Below are 14,033 nucleotides of genomic sequence, written 5' to 3'. Positions count from 1 at the left end.
GTCCCTGACGGCCAGGACCACCTCTCCGCTCTGGTGCTCGGTGAGGAGAGCCACCACCTTGATGATGTTGTCCTGGGTGAGGTGGGCGCCGTACTGCTCGTAGAGGACACGCAGCGGCACCCGCGTCTCTGCGGGACAGAGCGGCAGTGGCGGCTCAGGGGGGGTCGTGAGCTGCAGCCCCCCGCGGCACGCCGGCCCCGCGCCGCCCTCCGGCAGCCCCCCGGCTTTCCCAGCCCTTGAGGATGGTGAGGCGTCGGGGCGCCTGGTGCGTACGGGTGGGCTTCGTGCCTCCTTCCYGACCGACGGCGCACAGCTTCCCCGAAAAGCGGGGTTATATTTAGCTGCTGTTAACCCCGAGATTGCTGGCAGTTTCCGGAGGAGCCAGAGGCTCAGCTGCGGTTTCTGCCGCCCGCGCGCAGCTGGGGACGKCGCTGCCGTTCCCAGGCCCTYGGCYGCCGCRGGAACGCCGAGCTCCTGCACGGTGCCGGCAGCAGGGATGGCACTGACATTCCCAGGCCCTCGGCCACCGCAGGAATGCCGAGCTCCCGCACGGTGCTGGCAGCAGGGATGACACTGCCGTTCCCAGGCCCTCGGCCACCGCGGGAACGCCGAGCTCCCGCACGGTGCCGGCAGCAGGGACGTCGCTGCCATTCCCAGGCCCTCGGCTGCCGCAGGAACACCGAGCTCCTGCACGGTGCCGGCAGCAGGGATGGCACTGCCGTTCCCAGGCCCTCGGCCACCACGGGAACACCAAGCTCCTGCACGGTGCCGGCAGCAGGGATGGCACTGCCGTTCCCAGGCCCTCGGCCGCCGCAGGAACGCCGAGCTCCTGCATGGTGCTGGCAGCAGGGACGCTGGTGAACGCAGCAAATGCCGAGCTCTCTCATGCGGGACGGCTGCAGGGATCACGGCTGGGCGTCGTGTATCCCAAAGGCTCCCAGAGCCTTGCCAAGATGAGCTTGTTGTGCGGATGAGGGAATTCGGGAGAAGGCCCTCGGAGGGGCTGCAGAGAGCAGCTGCAGGGAGCTGGAAACCACCAGGCAGGAGAAAGAGGCGCCCGGAGCGGCTGCGGCTGGCGGGCGGCCAAGCCCGGCTTCCTCCGCTCCAACGCCAAGTGCGAGAGGTTCTGCAAAGACCGCAGCGTGCCGAGTCCTTGGGTTTCTCCCTTTGCTTTTCATTTTTCTTTTCTCCGAATTTCACCTAGCAACAAAGGCTTTTAGATGAGACAAGCTTAATGCAGYGAGGTTGGGATAAGGTTATTCCTCTAAAAGGTTCCCGCTCTATCTAAAGTGCCGGGTAACAATGCTCGGCGAGGACGAGGACAGAATGTACCAAAGTGGAACCAGATTTTTTTTCTCAGACGTGGAATAATTTCCGGCCTCAGGATGGGCAGAAGCAGCRCGCACGTAGGCAAGGTGGGGAGGTTTGTTCTCCCGCATCCTTTTGCTTCAAATAGGCACTAGGTTAATGAAGAATACATCCTGGGTTTATGTTGGAAGTGCTTGACTTAAAATGGCTGTGCCGGACTGGGAGCGGGGCCGTGCTGAATGCGCGGAGCACGGCCCATTCCCGCCGGGAAACGCGTGGAAGGGCRCTCCCGCGGCCTCCCTGGGGACACTGCTCCCTGCCGGCACCAGGAACAGCGCTGGCTCCCTGCCCGGGCGTTATCCAGCGCAAAGCGCCGCAGCCGCACTCCTAACCTCCCCGGTCAAGGTTTCTCGCGCGGCCCCGGCGGCTCCCGGCCGAGCCCGCAGGTTCCCCGCGGGGGCTGCTCACCCCCCGGCCGCCCCTCGCGCCCTGGCCCGGGTGTCCCRTCGCAGGCAGCGTCACCGTCACGAAAGACCCGGCTACGGAAACAGATGTGCAGGTGCCCSGAGCAGGCAGACGCGCAAGGCAGCACGGCGGCGAGGCGCCGCGGGGTTCGCAGCCAAGGCACCGGAGGAAAGGACGGGGAACAGCTTGCAGACTGGCGGTTTGAACACCGTGATCCCCAGCACAGCTTCTCCAGCAGGCTGCAAGCRCGGAGCCGCCTGCGTGTCCGAGGCTGCATCCCACGTCCTCTCCGTGCTGGTAAGAGCGGGCGAGTTTGTTGTTTTCTTATTGCATCTGAACAAATAGCGCGCAGCTGAATGCTGCGTTTGTTACGGGCCCCTTTTGGAGAGCAGATCTGAGCTTAGATTAAAAATCAGTCTGTTCCGGTACATCAGACATATTCGTTTTCTAAGCCCTGAAGGGTCTGTAGAAAAATGGCATAAATCAAAACTTGGTTTAATTACCAAGCAGTAGTGGTAATTTGTAAGAAAAGCAAACCAAGGTTCGCTGCGTGCTGGGACCGCTGCAGGACAGCTCTGTGACAAAACTACCGGAGGATGAGAAAAGYGGTGCCCTTCCAAGGAGGAGACGCTGGGAACCTCACGGCTGCTGTACGCAATCCGACCAACTAAACACGGCATGCTCCGCTTTCCCACCAGCCTGGCGCCTCCACTAACGGAGCGAACCCTGGGCCAGATCCCGGATTCCCTGCCCGTGGGAAAATCCTGTGGCCCCGGCAGGAGCCGCTGGGTGAGCAGGGCTCTGCAGCCCAGCCGAGGGAGACGCGCAGCCGAGGGCGCCGGCCCGGCCCAGCTCCGGTTTCCGAAGCGGAGGAGGATGCGGGAGCGGGCGAGGGTGGCGATGAGCACGGCCGGGGGCCACGCTGGAGGATGCAAGAGCAGCTACTCGTGTCCTGCTTGCTCATGCCTTTCCAGCCCCCCCGCCTGAGTAACGCTCTTTAGCCTTTCCTCAAAGATTAAAAATCCACAGCGGTGGATAAATAAGGGGAAAAACCCCGGCGGYGGCATTGGTCAGGCAGCATCCCCGTGGCAGAGCCGCAGCCAGCGCAGCTCGCCGGCTTGGCGAGGGCTGGCAGGGCGCTGGGCGCCGGGCGGCCCCGTGGTCCAGCCCCGGCTGTGCATCGGTGCTCCTGCTATTCCGCGGGATTAAGCAGAAATATCGGATTGCTGCGCTACGCCGACCCAGAGCCTGTTCGAACTGACGACCCCCACGAGCCGTCGCATAAGTGAAATGAATACAGCAACAGCTGTGGCGTCGAGCAGCGCTCTCCCCGCGCTGGAGAAGCAKGGAAACCGAAAGCCGAAAGAGAAGCTCTTTCCTTGGCTCGCACCTTGTTTGCCAGGGGAATCAGCACTGATCCCAGCCCTCGGAGGGCTTTGCAGACCGGGACCCCCAGCTGGATTTGCACGCTCGAAGCGTTGCAAGCGCACAGCGTGCACTGGCACCTGAGACGACATTTCCTCGCGGAAACCCATYGGCACTGAGTCCTGGCTCCGGCTGCCGCCCGCCACCGGGCTGGATGCTGCCCACGTCTCCGGATGCGCAGTCCCGGAGAGGCGCCCACGCACAAGCAGCCGGGCACGGCCATGCACCACCGCGGCACTTTTGCCTGGGCTCCTGGGGCCGCTGCCGACCCCAGAGCCTCCCGCTCAGTGCGGGAAACTGCCCCCTTGGCCAACAGAGCCAACGAGCGGAGAATCCCTTCTGCGTGGGGAGGAGGACACCAGGAGCGGAGACGCGTCCCTGCACTTCCCTTGCAAGAGAGACGACCGTTCGAAGGTGCCTCTGCTGCCCTCGGGGAGTGCCGTGCCGCGGGCCGGGCTGCAGAGCTGGCAGGCTCGGCAATTCCCGACGGGATGCAGCTGCCATTGCACGAGCCCCTGCAACGTCCCCCCCCCCCCCCCCCCCCCCCCCCCCCCCCCCCCCCCCCCCCCCCCCCCCCCCCCCCCCGTTGGCCTGGAGCCCGGCTGTAGGGCGTTTGCAAAGCTGTCAAGCCGCCGTTGCCTCGCGGCCCGCGTCGGCGCCTACCTGCGCGGGGCGCCAGCTCCACGTTCAGCAGATCCTTCATGCCGCACTGGGGCCCCACGGCGCCGTTGTAGCTGGCGGTCCGCGCGCAGATCACGAGCCTGCAGACACGCGCCGTGTCCGTGTTGTTGTTGATGACCGCAAGGACGTCGAAGTCGCAGCCGTTGTTGGCGCCCTCCGACAGCTTAATCTTGAGGTGCAACCCCTCGTCCTCCTCCGGCAGGGAGCTCCTCTCGTGCTCCGCTTTCGCAAACACCTCTCTCTCCTTCTCGGAGCCTGCGGCGCACGAGAAGAGCGCCGTCACCGCGGGGCGCGCGCTGAGCCCCCTCCGCCCTCGTCGCCGGAGCTGTCCCGGCGTCCTCGCTCCGTTAGCCAAGCCGTTGCCCCGCTCGGCTTTCTGGCCCTCCCTCCCTCCCTCCCTGCTCGCCGCACGGCGCTCCTCCGCTCCGCACCCTCGGGGTACTTGTAGTGGTGGGTGATGTCCTCCCTGCTGTCCCGGCCCACGCCCTTGGTGCTGATGTTCTTGCCCACGACGGAGGAGTGCGTGCTCTTCCTCTCGGCCCCGTCTCGGCCTACTACCCAGTACACCACGTCGGCGTTGACCTCGGCGAAGATGAAGGGGATGTCGTACTTCATCCGCAGGTCTCCCTCCTTGATGGCTTTGACGGGAGCGGGTCCGCAGCAGTAAACCCCTGCGGGAGAGGACTCGGCGTCACGGCACCGGCAGCGAGACCCCCCCCCACCCCGTCGTGCCGCCGGACCGCGCGGGGCGGACGCCGTCCGCGAGATCGCCCGGAGGAAGGAGGAGTGGAGCATCCGGCGCGGCACCTTCGCTCTTCTCCTGCGGGGTCGGGTCCAGCGCCTGCCAGCCGTCGTAGCCGGGCGCCAGGTCCGGGCGGCTCATCCACGACTCCACCCAGCAGTGGAAGTTCCTGCACGGGAGCGAGGGCTGGTGGCTGCCCGGGCTGCTGCCGCCACCACCGCCGCCCATCACCACCATCACCGGCCCGGCGCCGCCGCGCCGCCGCTCACCAGATGCTGTCCTTGGAGCGCTTCTCGTCCTTGCCCGTCTCGCTGAGGTAGCGGTCGATGACCAGGTTGCCGTTGGTGTCGTGGGCAGAGTTGTAGTTGGTGACCACGCGGCTGGGGATGCCCAGGCACCGCAGCACTGCGGGGCGGCGGGGCGCCGTGAGGCCAGGCGCGCTCGGTGCACCCGCCGCCCGCAGCACCCCGCTCCCCCGCCGCCGGCGAGCCGCGACGCTGCGGTGCGAAAAGCGCAGCCCAGCCAGGGCGGACGCTCTTCCGAGGGCCGAGCCGTGCATGTGCCCACGCCGTCCCCCGGGGGAGCCTGGGGCTTGCGTCTCCCCTGCCCGGCTGGCTGCATCCGCAGCGGCAGAATTCCTTGCACCGCCGCGGATTCATCACGTTAGTGCAAACCCGACCTTGGGCCACTTTCCCTCCGCTGCACCGGGAATCCAGCGCCTCCCTGTCGCCGGGCCCCTTTCCCTGGCGGGCGGCAGAGCTAAGCAAAAAGCCCCGGGGGCTTTTTATCACCCCCCCACCCTCTGCCTGCCCCAGTTTCCTGATAAATTGAGTAACGGAGAGCATGGCTGCTGAGCAATCGCTGCGGCRGGTGCAACGGGCCCCAGCGGCTCCCTGCGCGGCGGTGCCGTCCGCGGGCTCGGGCAGCTCCCCAGCTCCGGCCGCAGGCGTTGCAGCGCTGCACCGGCCCCGCGTCCCGCGGATCCACCGGCGGCCGGGGCGACGTTCCCACGGGAAGGGGCGGCCGGGAAGCGCCGCTTCTCACCCGTGCAGGCCACGGCCGCGAAGACCCAGCACTGGCCGTACTTGACGGGCTGACACCCGAACTTCTTCCACCTCCTGAGGATGTCCACACTCCCCATCCAGGCCATGGGGCTCGTGCCGTCCTCGTAACTGTTGTCCCACCGCCCCGCCAGCACGCCGCGGTCGTCGTTGCAGTTCACCTGCGGGGCGAGAGGCGGCGGCGGCGGCGGCGGTGACGGGAGGGATCGCCGTGCCGCGGCGCGCGGGGCCAAGCCGGCTCGCGAAAGCTTTGCAAGCTCTCCGCGCCGGGCAGCGGGGTGCCGGCGACGCCGCGGCACTCACCATGGCGCTCACCACCCTGCCCACGTACACCGGGTCGTTGCGGCGGGAGCAGTCCCGGTTCTGGTCCCGCAGGAACTTGGGGTTCGCGTCCAGCAGCTTGAGGCAGATGGCCAAGACGTCGTCCTCGAACTGGCGCGGGAAACGGTGGCGTGAGAGATGGACGGAGCCGGCGCTGCCGCCCGCCCCGAGGTTAACGCGAGCGTCGCCCCGCGGCACGAAGGGGGGGATCCCGCCATCCCGCCGATCCGCTCCTCCGAGGGCTGTGGGCACCCACGGTTGCCCCTGGGCACCTGCATCCTATGGGGCAGCCACATCCCGTGGGGACGGGCACGTGGCGCCGCGCGCGATGGAGCTGCCRGGGCATCGCGGAGGGGTGCCGGGCGCCCTGGCGGGGCCGGGGGCCGGGGGGCCGGGGGGCCGGGGCCGCCCGCGCGTCACCTGGCCGAAGTTCCAGGGGGTGGCGGTGATGTAGTCCCGAGCGCCCTGGTAGATGAGGCCCTGCTGCGACAGCACGTACTCGCAGCGCTCATCTTCGTCCCGGAGGAAGACCGCGTCCTCTGCGGGGAGAGCGAGAGCTAGCGGGGACGGACGGGGCAGGACAGGGACGGGATGGGGACGGGGATGGGACAGGGATGGGGATGGAACAGGGATGGGGATGGGGATGGTGATAGGGACGGGGATGGGGATGGGGACGGGGATAAGGATAGGGACAGGGATGGGGACAGGGACGGGGATGGGGATAGGGATAAGGACAGGGATGGGGATGGGGACAGGGACGGGGATGGGGATGGGGATAAGGACAGGGATGGGGGTGGGGATGGGGAGGGCAGGGCAGCTCTGCCCCGTGCAGCCCTCCCCGATTGCCGCGTCCCCGGCGGTGCTGCCCCGGCTCCGGAGCTTGTCCCCCCGCACCACCTCCCCGGGCCTGGGGACATGCCAGGCCACCGCAGCAGTTTTCCATGAAAAAGTCTGGTGGGAAATGAAGCAAGAGGAGCAAGGGGCCAGGAYTGCTGTCATATGAAAAAGCTGCTGAAGAATTTCAGCTTATCTRGATTTGAGCTGATGTGAACATGTCAGAGGGCTTTTGTTTTTCATTCTTTACTTGTTTCTCTCTTACTTACTTCCCTTCTGTTTTATGGCGCTGGGTTTTTCCCTGGGAGCGGAAACCTCCCAGGTCTGAGAAATGAACACTGAGGACCGGGAGAGCTGGCTGGGAAGACAATTAAAGCCCTATTGCTCACCCAGAGGTTACTGCTAGAAAAATTGCCATTTACTGGAATAATTTTGGCAAAAAAAGTGTGTGTGTGTATATATATATATCTCCCCCCCCCCCCCCCCCCCCAGTGTGGAGCTCCGCCCTGGGTGAGTGATGCTTCCTACGGCCCTTATCTCCGCGGAGTCAGCACAAAGCGCCCGGGGCGTCAGGAAATTACTGGTTTGAGCAAACATCTGCCCCGGGCCGGGGCTGAGCGTGGGGCCGGGCAGCGCCGGGGGCTCCGGCCGCGGGGGGGGGGAGGAAGGAGGCGAACAGCAGCGATGGGCAAGTCCCAGCGCGGCTGCCCGGAGGCRAACCGCGCAATGCCGGCTCTGCCTGCCCGACCGCCATCGGGAGCGAAGGTCCCTGCTGGGGGGCCGGGGCTCGGTCCCGAAGCCGGGCACGCCGGCGGGCGCTGGGAGCATCCCAACGTTCGCCTTTGCTGGAAAGACCTCCGTCCTCAAGGTGCCCCAAAGCCGGGGGGGGGGCCGAAGGGCTCACCTGGGTGCCAGGGGTTAAAGAGCAGCACGAAGTCGCCGATGCTGAAGCTGGTGCCCTGGCAGTCGGTGGCGGCTTCCAGCGTGAGGCTGTAGCGGCCGACGCGGGCGCCGGGCGGCGAGCAGAGCGACAGCGACAGCGCGGCGCCGTCCTGCTCCTGCACCACCGCGCTCCAGCCCGACTCGTCCGGGAAGTCGGTCACGGGGAAGCGGGACTTGGTCCCCGACGCCTCCGCGGGGCAGGGTCCTGCCGGGCGAGGAGGTCGTCAGCGCCCGCCGCCCCGTCGTTCGGGCTCGCTGGGGCAGCGTGGGAGCGGGGCTGAGCCGTGCCCCCGCTCGGGAAGGGGCAGGATCGCGRGATGCACCCCGGGGCCGCGGCAGCGGAGGCGGCATCGCCCCGGGGCTGCACGCGGCCGGAGCCCTGCGGGATCCCGGGGAGGTTCGGATGCCGCGGCACGGGCAGCCGGCGCTGCTCCAGGGCCGGGCGCGGGTTCGGCTCCGAGGGGCGCGGGCAGCAGCGGGAGCACGGCGACTTTCCCGGGATCCCCAGCCCCGAGCAAAGGCAGCCGTGCAAAGGCGGCCGCGGGTGCGCCGGTCCCGCTGCCGCCCCGGCTGGAGCAGGGAGCCYGGAGCAGCCGGCCGGAGCTCCGCGAAGGGTTCGCAGCCGCGGCGGCTGCTGCAAACCTCCCCGGTTCAGCGATGACATCAGCGCCTGCGGGGCCGGGGCCGAGGACGGCGGAGCCCGGCGGCGGCGCTGGCCGCGTCCCAGCCACCTGCACCGAGCCCGCTCCGGCCGCGGCTCCGCCGGGAAGGGGGCGAGGCGCTATGTTTCCTGGGGCCCCGCCAGCCCTCGGCCCGCAGCRCGGGCGGGCGCCAGGCGAGTCACCAAAAATACTCATGAACTCATGAGCGTGACACGGTTTCTCCCCTGCCCTTTYGGGAGGGCTGAGCTAACCGGGCCCTTCGGATGCGGCCGGTCCCGGGCAGCTCCGGGTGCCGCCCGCCCGCCTGCCCACCGCCCCATCCTGTCCCCTCCGCCCCCGCGGAGCACGCGGCCGTGCGGCATCTCCCACCGGAGAGACTGGCCACCCGAGCCGGGCTCCCCCAGCGCACCCGCTCTGAAAACACCCGCTGTAAAAACAAACACCTGCTCTAAAAACACATGCTCTAAAAACACCCTCTTTAAAAACACCCGCTCTAAAAACACCCGCTCTAAAAACACCCGCTCTAAAAACACCCACTTTAAAAACACCCACTTTAAAAACACCCACTTTAAAAACAAACACCCGCTCTAAAAACACCCACTTTTAAAACACTTGCTCTAAAAACACCCGCTCTAAAAACACCTGCTTTAAAAACACCCACTTTAAAAACAAACACCCGCTCTAAAAACAAACACCCTCTCTAAAAACACCAGCTCTAAAACCACCCGCTCCGTTTTTGCACGGTGCCGTTGCCCTCCTTCCAGTGGGAGGTGGTGCCCCGGCGGCCGTGCAAGAGGCGCGCGCTCCCGCGACCGCGATAGCCCGCCGCGGCCGCGCTTACCTGTCTCCACGTTGAAGGCGAGCTTGTGCACGCCCTCCTCGTAGCCGCGGCCGGCGAAGCGCAGCGTGAGGGCGAAGGGCTGCCCGCGCCGCACCACCAGCTGCCGGCAGCCCATGTCGGCCGTGCGGTGCTCCCGGCCGTTGCGCTCGCAGTGCAGCTCGCTCGCCTCCAGCACCAGCTCTGCAAAAAGGCGCCGCCTGAGCGAGGCTCCGTGCTGCCGGTGCAGGCGTTCGCTGAGCCCCCGCAGCGCCCGGGTGCGGGACCCGGGAGCAGGCGCTGGGTGGCCACCGCCGTCCCCCCCGTCCCCCATGTCGGAGCCCTGGCGTTTGCTGGAAGCCAGGCAGCCGCGGCCAGTGGAGCCCGTGGCGAAACGCCGCTCTCCTGCCCGGGCTCTGCGCCGCCGAGCTGCAGCCCATGAGCCCTGCATGGGGCCTGATGCCGCGTGCTTTCGGGATGCTGCGGGCCCCTGAGCCGGTCTGTGGTGCATTTGGGCGAGGAGCATTTCCAAGCTCTGAGCAGCCCGAGGGGGTTTCTGAGCCTCGGCAAGGCTKAGCAGAAGTCTTCCAGGCGGCTTTACTGCTCAGCGGCTGCAACCGATGGGAGAGGCCGACAAGGAGGTGTYGATCCCCGGCCTTGGGCGCTCGCTCTGCCTGCTCCTGTCCCCCAGCCACGGCACACGTGGGCAGAGCCGYGCACCCGCTGTTGGGGGCCGCGCTGCTGTGTGCCCCCCATCCCGGGTGCCGTGCTGGAGCAATGAAGCACAGTGCAATGCAGTGCAGTGCAATACAGTGTGGTGCAATGCAATGCAATGTAGTGTAGTGCAATGCAGCACAGTGCAATGAAATGCCATCCATCATCGGCCCAGGCCGGTGACCCGTGAATGCTCCGCAGTCAGACGGATTGTTTGCCAGTATAAGCAAAAGCATTTAAYGCAGGCGAGCATGGAGCAAGCTCAGCGCCCGCCAGCGACTGAGCGAGGCTACGGGGCCCCATCCACAGGCGCCTCTCGACCCCTCGGATTGCTGCCAGCCCTGGGGCCGTGGCAGGTGCAAGGGCAGATCCTGGGCTCGCGGCCCCAGAGCCAAGAGGAAATCCCGCTTCCCGGCCACCCTGGAGGGAGGGGGCCGATCTCGCCGTCCCGGTGCCCAGTGCGGGGAGAGCTGGYGCAGGAGCGGGGACTGTTTGCTCAGCAGCAAGGGCAAGGCCGGTTTGGCCGGTCCGGGGGCCCTGGAGTGTGGGCAGAGCGTGGCCACGGAGGGCACCTCGCCCTGGATACGGGCCTGGGAGCGTTGTTATTCCTGAGCGGGTTTCCAGAAAGTCTCCTTGAGATCGGGGCGAGACCCTAAGCGCGGGCTCTTAGTTCGGCTCTCAGCGCCGTCTTCCAGGGCAGCTCCGAGCACTTTAAACGGTGCAAAACTTTCACCCTGCGAACGCGGGCACTGCTGCAGCGCGCGGGGAGCRGGGCGGCTGCGGGGGGACGGGGACGCAGCCCGCCGCGAGCAGCACGGGCTGTGCTCGCTGCAGCCACCGCGCTCGCCCGGCTCCTGGGGCAGCTTCCAGAGGCGCAGGCGGGAGCAGATCGGCGCCGGCGCCCGGATGCCCCCGGCTCAGCCTTACCTTCGGCCATGGTGCGCAGCGCGGGGCCGGCCGCTCGGCGTCGCTCGGCGTCGGGGTCTGCGCCGCGGGGGCCGTGCGGGACCGGTGGCTGCCGCCCTTCTCCCGRCCTCGCGGCTCCGCTGCTTATATAGCAGAAGCAGCGCACACACCCCCGCGGCCGGGGGCCAGCGGTGGCGGCGGGGAGAGAAAGGAAAAACGGAATTTCCAGGAAACTGAGCACTTCGGGTCCCACCTATTTAAAAAAACAACAAGAGCAAAAAAAAAAAAAAAAAAAAAAGTTGGTCGGGGCTCAGCCGCGCGCTGGAGCGGCTGCAGCGGCCGTGCGGGCTCGCACACGCATGCACGCTCACACACATGCACACATGCACGCTCGCACACGCGCGCTCCCGGCGCGCAGCCCCTCGCCGGCCAGCCTCCGCGCGCTCCCGCCTCCGGAGCAAACTATTAACCTCGCCCAGTAAAAAAAAAGGAAAAAAAAAAAGGCGTGGGGGGAGGAGAGGGGCCGTGCCGTTCGCGCGGAGGTGCCAGAAGCCTGAGGAATGCTTTCTCCATATAAAGTTTTCTTCCCCTTATCTCCGTGCCCTTCTGGCAAGGGCCGCGGCCGCTCGGGTTGCAGCAACCGCTCGCCTTCCCGTAAGCGCGTCCCGAGGGGATGCTGCGCCCGGGAAGCCGCGGCGCCTGCCCGGAGGTGGCACGCAGGGACCGGGCTGCCCCGGGGGTCTCGCTCCGTCCTGTCCCGTCTGGCATCGCRGCCGAGGCACCCGTGCGGCACGACCGGGGGCGGCGGCACCCCAAAACCCAAGGCATCCCGCGAGGAAGCTGATGGCGGGAGCGGACGGAAACCTGTCCGGGCAGGAAGGGGGTTCAGCTGCGGGCGGGAGGTTTTGCTAAGGGAAAGCTCGGGAGCTGCCTCCGGTTAAATCCCTGCGCGCGCTGCGGCACCGTGCTGCGGGGACAAGGGTGACGGTGGCTCCCCRGCATCCCGTGGGCGCCGGGGCGGTGGAGGCCTCATCCGAGTGTCAGGAATCTCAGCCAAAGAGGTGTTTGCACTGCCGGAATAACTCATCTTCGTTTGCTCAAGGTGTTCAGACGGGGCTGCGGCCGCCCGGCAGCCGCCCTGCCCCTGCCCTGGCGCTGCTCCGAGCCGGCCGGCCGCTGCCCTCCCGCGGGGCTGTTTGCTTTCCGGGTGTGTGCCGTCGGGATGAGCCGTCAGGACGAGCCCGTGGCCGCTCCGCCGGCACCTCCTGACTCAGGCTCTTGTGCAGACGGATAAACAAGCCCGTGAAAAGGGACAGTGTGCTCCTCCGAGCCGCGTTGCTGCCCGCCCGCCTCGCCTCCCGTCCCCTCCCGCGGGCGTTCCCGATGTGCCGGCAGAGCCACGGGAGCAGCGCTCCACCGGGCGCCGGAGGCTCCGAGTGGCCTGGACCTGCCGGTGCGGGGGGGGCTCGGAGCGATGACTTTGGAGAGGCCGGTGGCGGGCAAAGCGTGCCGAGAGGGGCCGCTTCCCATCAGCAGCTGGAGGGATGCGACTTCGGATTGGGGTTTCCCGGAACTGGCAACGCCGGGCACCGGAGCTGGGGAATGCCACTGCCGGGGGGAGGCGAGGGGCGAGCGCGGACCTGCGCCCGCGCGGCGGGACACCAGCACGGCACAGCACGGCACGGCTGCCCCGCAGTGCCCGGAGCACCGCGCGCRCCGGGGCTCCCGCTCGCCGGCACTCACTGGACGTGCTCGGCCGGTGCCGGCGGCGGTGCTGGTTCCCGCGCGAGTCAGGCGCAGGGCAGCGGTTTCTGGGAACTGCCGAGAGCCAAAACACGGAGGCGCCTTCGGATATGACGAGGCAGAGAGATGATAAACGGCTTCGCTGGAAAACCTCGGGGCAAAGTGCTCCGAAACTTTTCTAAAAAAAAGAGATTTTGAGGAAGAATTCATTGTTTCACCATCTTTATTCTCAGGCCAAGTTTCTGCTTTTTGTTTAAAAACGAGAAACCCAAACCTGTCACTTGTCCCTTGATTTATCCGTGGTTCCTGAATCTTTTTGGGGGGGTGGCAGCAGGGGCTGGGAGTTTTCACGGCGCCGGGGGCTTGGGGCCGGGATTGGGCCAGGGTGTCCCAGGGCTCAGGAATGGGTGCACCGGGATCACCGGAGGCTCAGGAGTGGGTGCAGCAGGATTGCCGGGGGCTCAGGAGCGGGTGCACTGGGATTGCTGGGGGCTTGGGACTGCTGGGATCACCAGGGGCTCGGGAATGGGTGCACCGGGATTGCCAGGGGCTCGGGAGCGGGTGCACCAGGCTCGCCGGGGGCTTGGGAGTGCTGGGATCACCAGGGGCTCGGGAGCGGGTGCACAGCCCTGGCCTGGGGGCGCCCGCTGGGAACGCTTTCGAAAACCGTAATGCATCAACCTGACGGGAGCTGAATTCCAGTCTCCAAATGTCATTTTCGAGTGGTTCACTGGAAAAAGAAAAAMAACCTTCCTTTTCCCCCAAGATGTTTTTTTGTGCCTTTGAGCCTGCTTCTCGTGGAGTAATCTGAGACCTTTGTGATTTTCGACGGCAGGTCCCAGGAATTTGCGAGAGGAAAGCAAGAGGGTTCTCAGTTTTCCAGTCCTGGTTTTGCTCTGTAGCAACCGATACTTTGGGGCCTCTGCAAAGCTGCAGTGTGCAATGCCTGGAGGCGCAAAATTCCCTCGTGCCTGGTATGCAGCAATAGCTCCATGTTTTCCAAGGGGCCGAATCGCGGGAGCCTCCCGTGCGGCCCYGGCGGAGCGGCTCTGCCTGCCTCCTCCGTCCCATCCCCAGCTTTTCTCTCCGGAAAAGGCACTCGTCCCAGCAGGCGCTCCAGCGCTCCCTCRCTCCGGAGTCGGCTCCGGGCCCAGCAGGCGTCTCCGGACACAGCGGGGGCTGCTGCAGGGTGGGTTGCGGCGCTGGGACACCGGCCCCTTCCCCCCGGCTCTGCTTTCCTCGGGACCACATTCGGCACGGCCCCGCTTGCATCCCTGCGCTGGTTTTGTCTCTCCTTTTGCATCTCAAATTTATTAGCTTTTTTCCTTTGGAAAAAGGAGAATTTTCTCAGGGCCTTCCGGGACTGGAACTCCTCCGGGCACCGGCCGCCAGCTGCCACAGGCACCTGCTCC

At 66.7% G+C, this 14,033-nt stretch overlaps 1 protein-coding gene across 1 annotated transcript in view; it reads right to left on the bottom strand.

Moving 5' to 3' along the window:
- Positions 1 to 11,302, bottom strand: part of TGM2 (transglutaminase 2) — a 12,345-nt gene extending 1,043 nt beyond the window's left edge. Inside the window, exons 1-11 of the mRNA XM_026085599.1 lie at positions 10,900 to 11,302; positions 9,283 to 9,462; positions 7,742 to 7,984; positions 6,424 to 6,542; positions 5,986 to 6,114; positions 5,666 to 5,843; positions 4,891 to 5,026; positions 4,687 to 4,790; positions 4,311 to 4,550; positions 3,862 to 4,134; positions 1 to 128 (exon numbers count right to left, since the gene is read on the bottom strand). Of these exons, the coding sequence (XP_025941384.1) occupies positions 1 to 128; positions 3,862 to 4,134; positions 4,311 to 4,550; positions 4,687 to 4,790; positions 4,891 to 5,026; positions 5,666 to 5,843; positions 5,986 to 6,114; positions 6,424 to 6,542; positions 7,742 to 7,984; positions 9,283 to 9,462; positions 10,900 to 10,909 (1,740 nt within the window). The 5' untranslated portion in view covers positions 10,910 to 11,302. The remainder of the gene's footprint in view (positions 129 to 3,861; positions 4,135 to 4,310; positions 4,551 to 4,686; positions 4,791 to 4,890; positions 5,027 to 5,665; positions 5,844 to 5,985; positions 6,115 to 6,423; positions 6,543 to 7,741; positions 7,985 to 9,282; positions 9,463 to 10,899) is intronic.
- Positions 11,303 to 14,033: the final 2,731 nt, after the last annotated feature.

This window comes from Apteryx rowi, unplaced genomic scaffold, assembly GCF_003343035.1.
Source record: "Apteryx rowi isolate R43461 unplaced genomic scaffold, aptRow1 scaffold_0, whole genome shotgun sequence".
Taxonomy (NCBI): domain Eukaryota; kingdom Metazoa; phylum Chordata; class Aves; order Apterygiformes; family Apterygidae; genus Apteryx; species Apteryx rowi.
The sequence above is the reverse complement of the archived record's forward strand: the minus strand, read 5'-3'. Positions and strand labels throughout refer to the sequence as shown.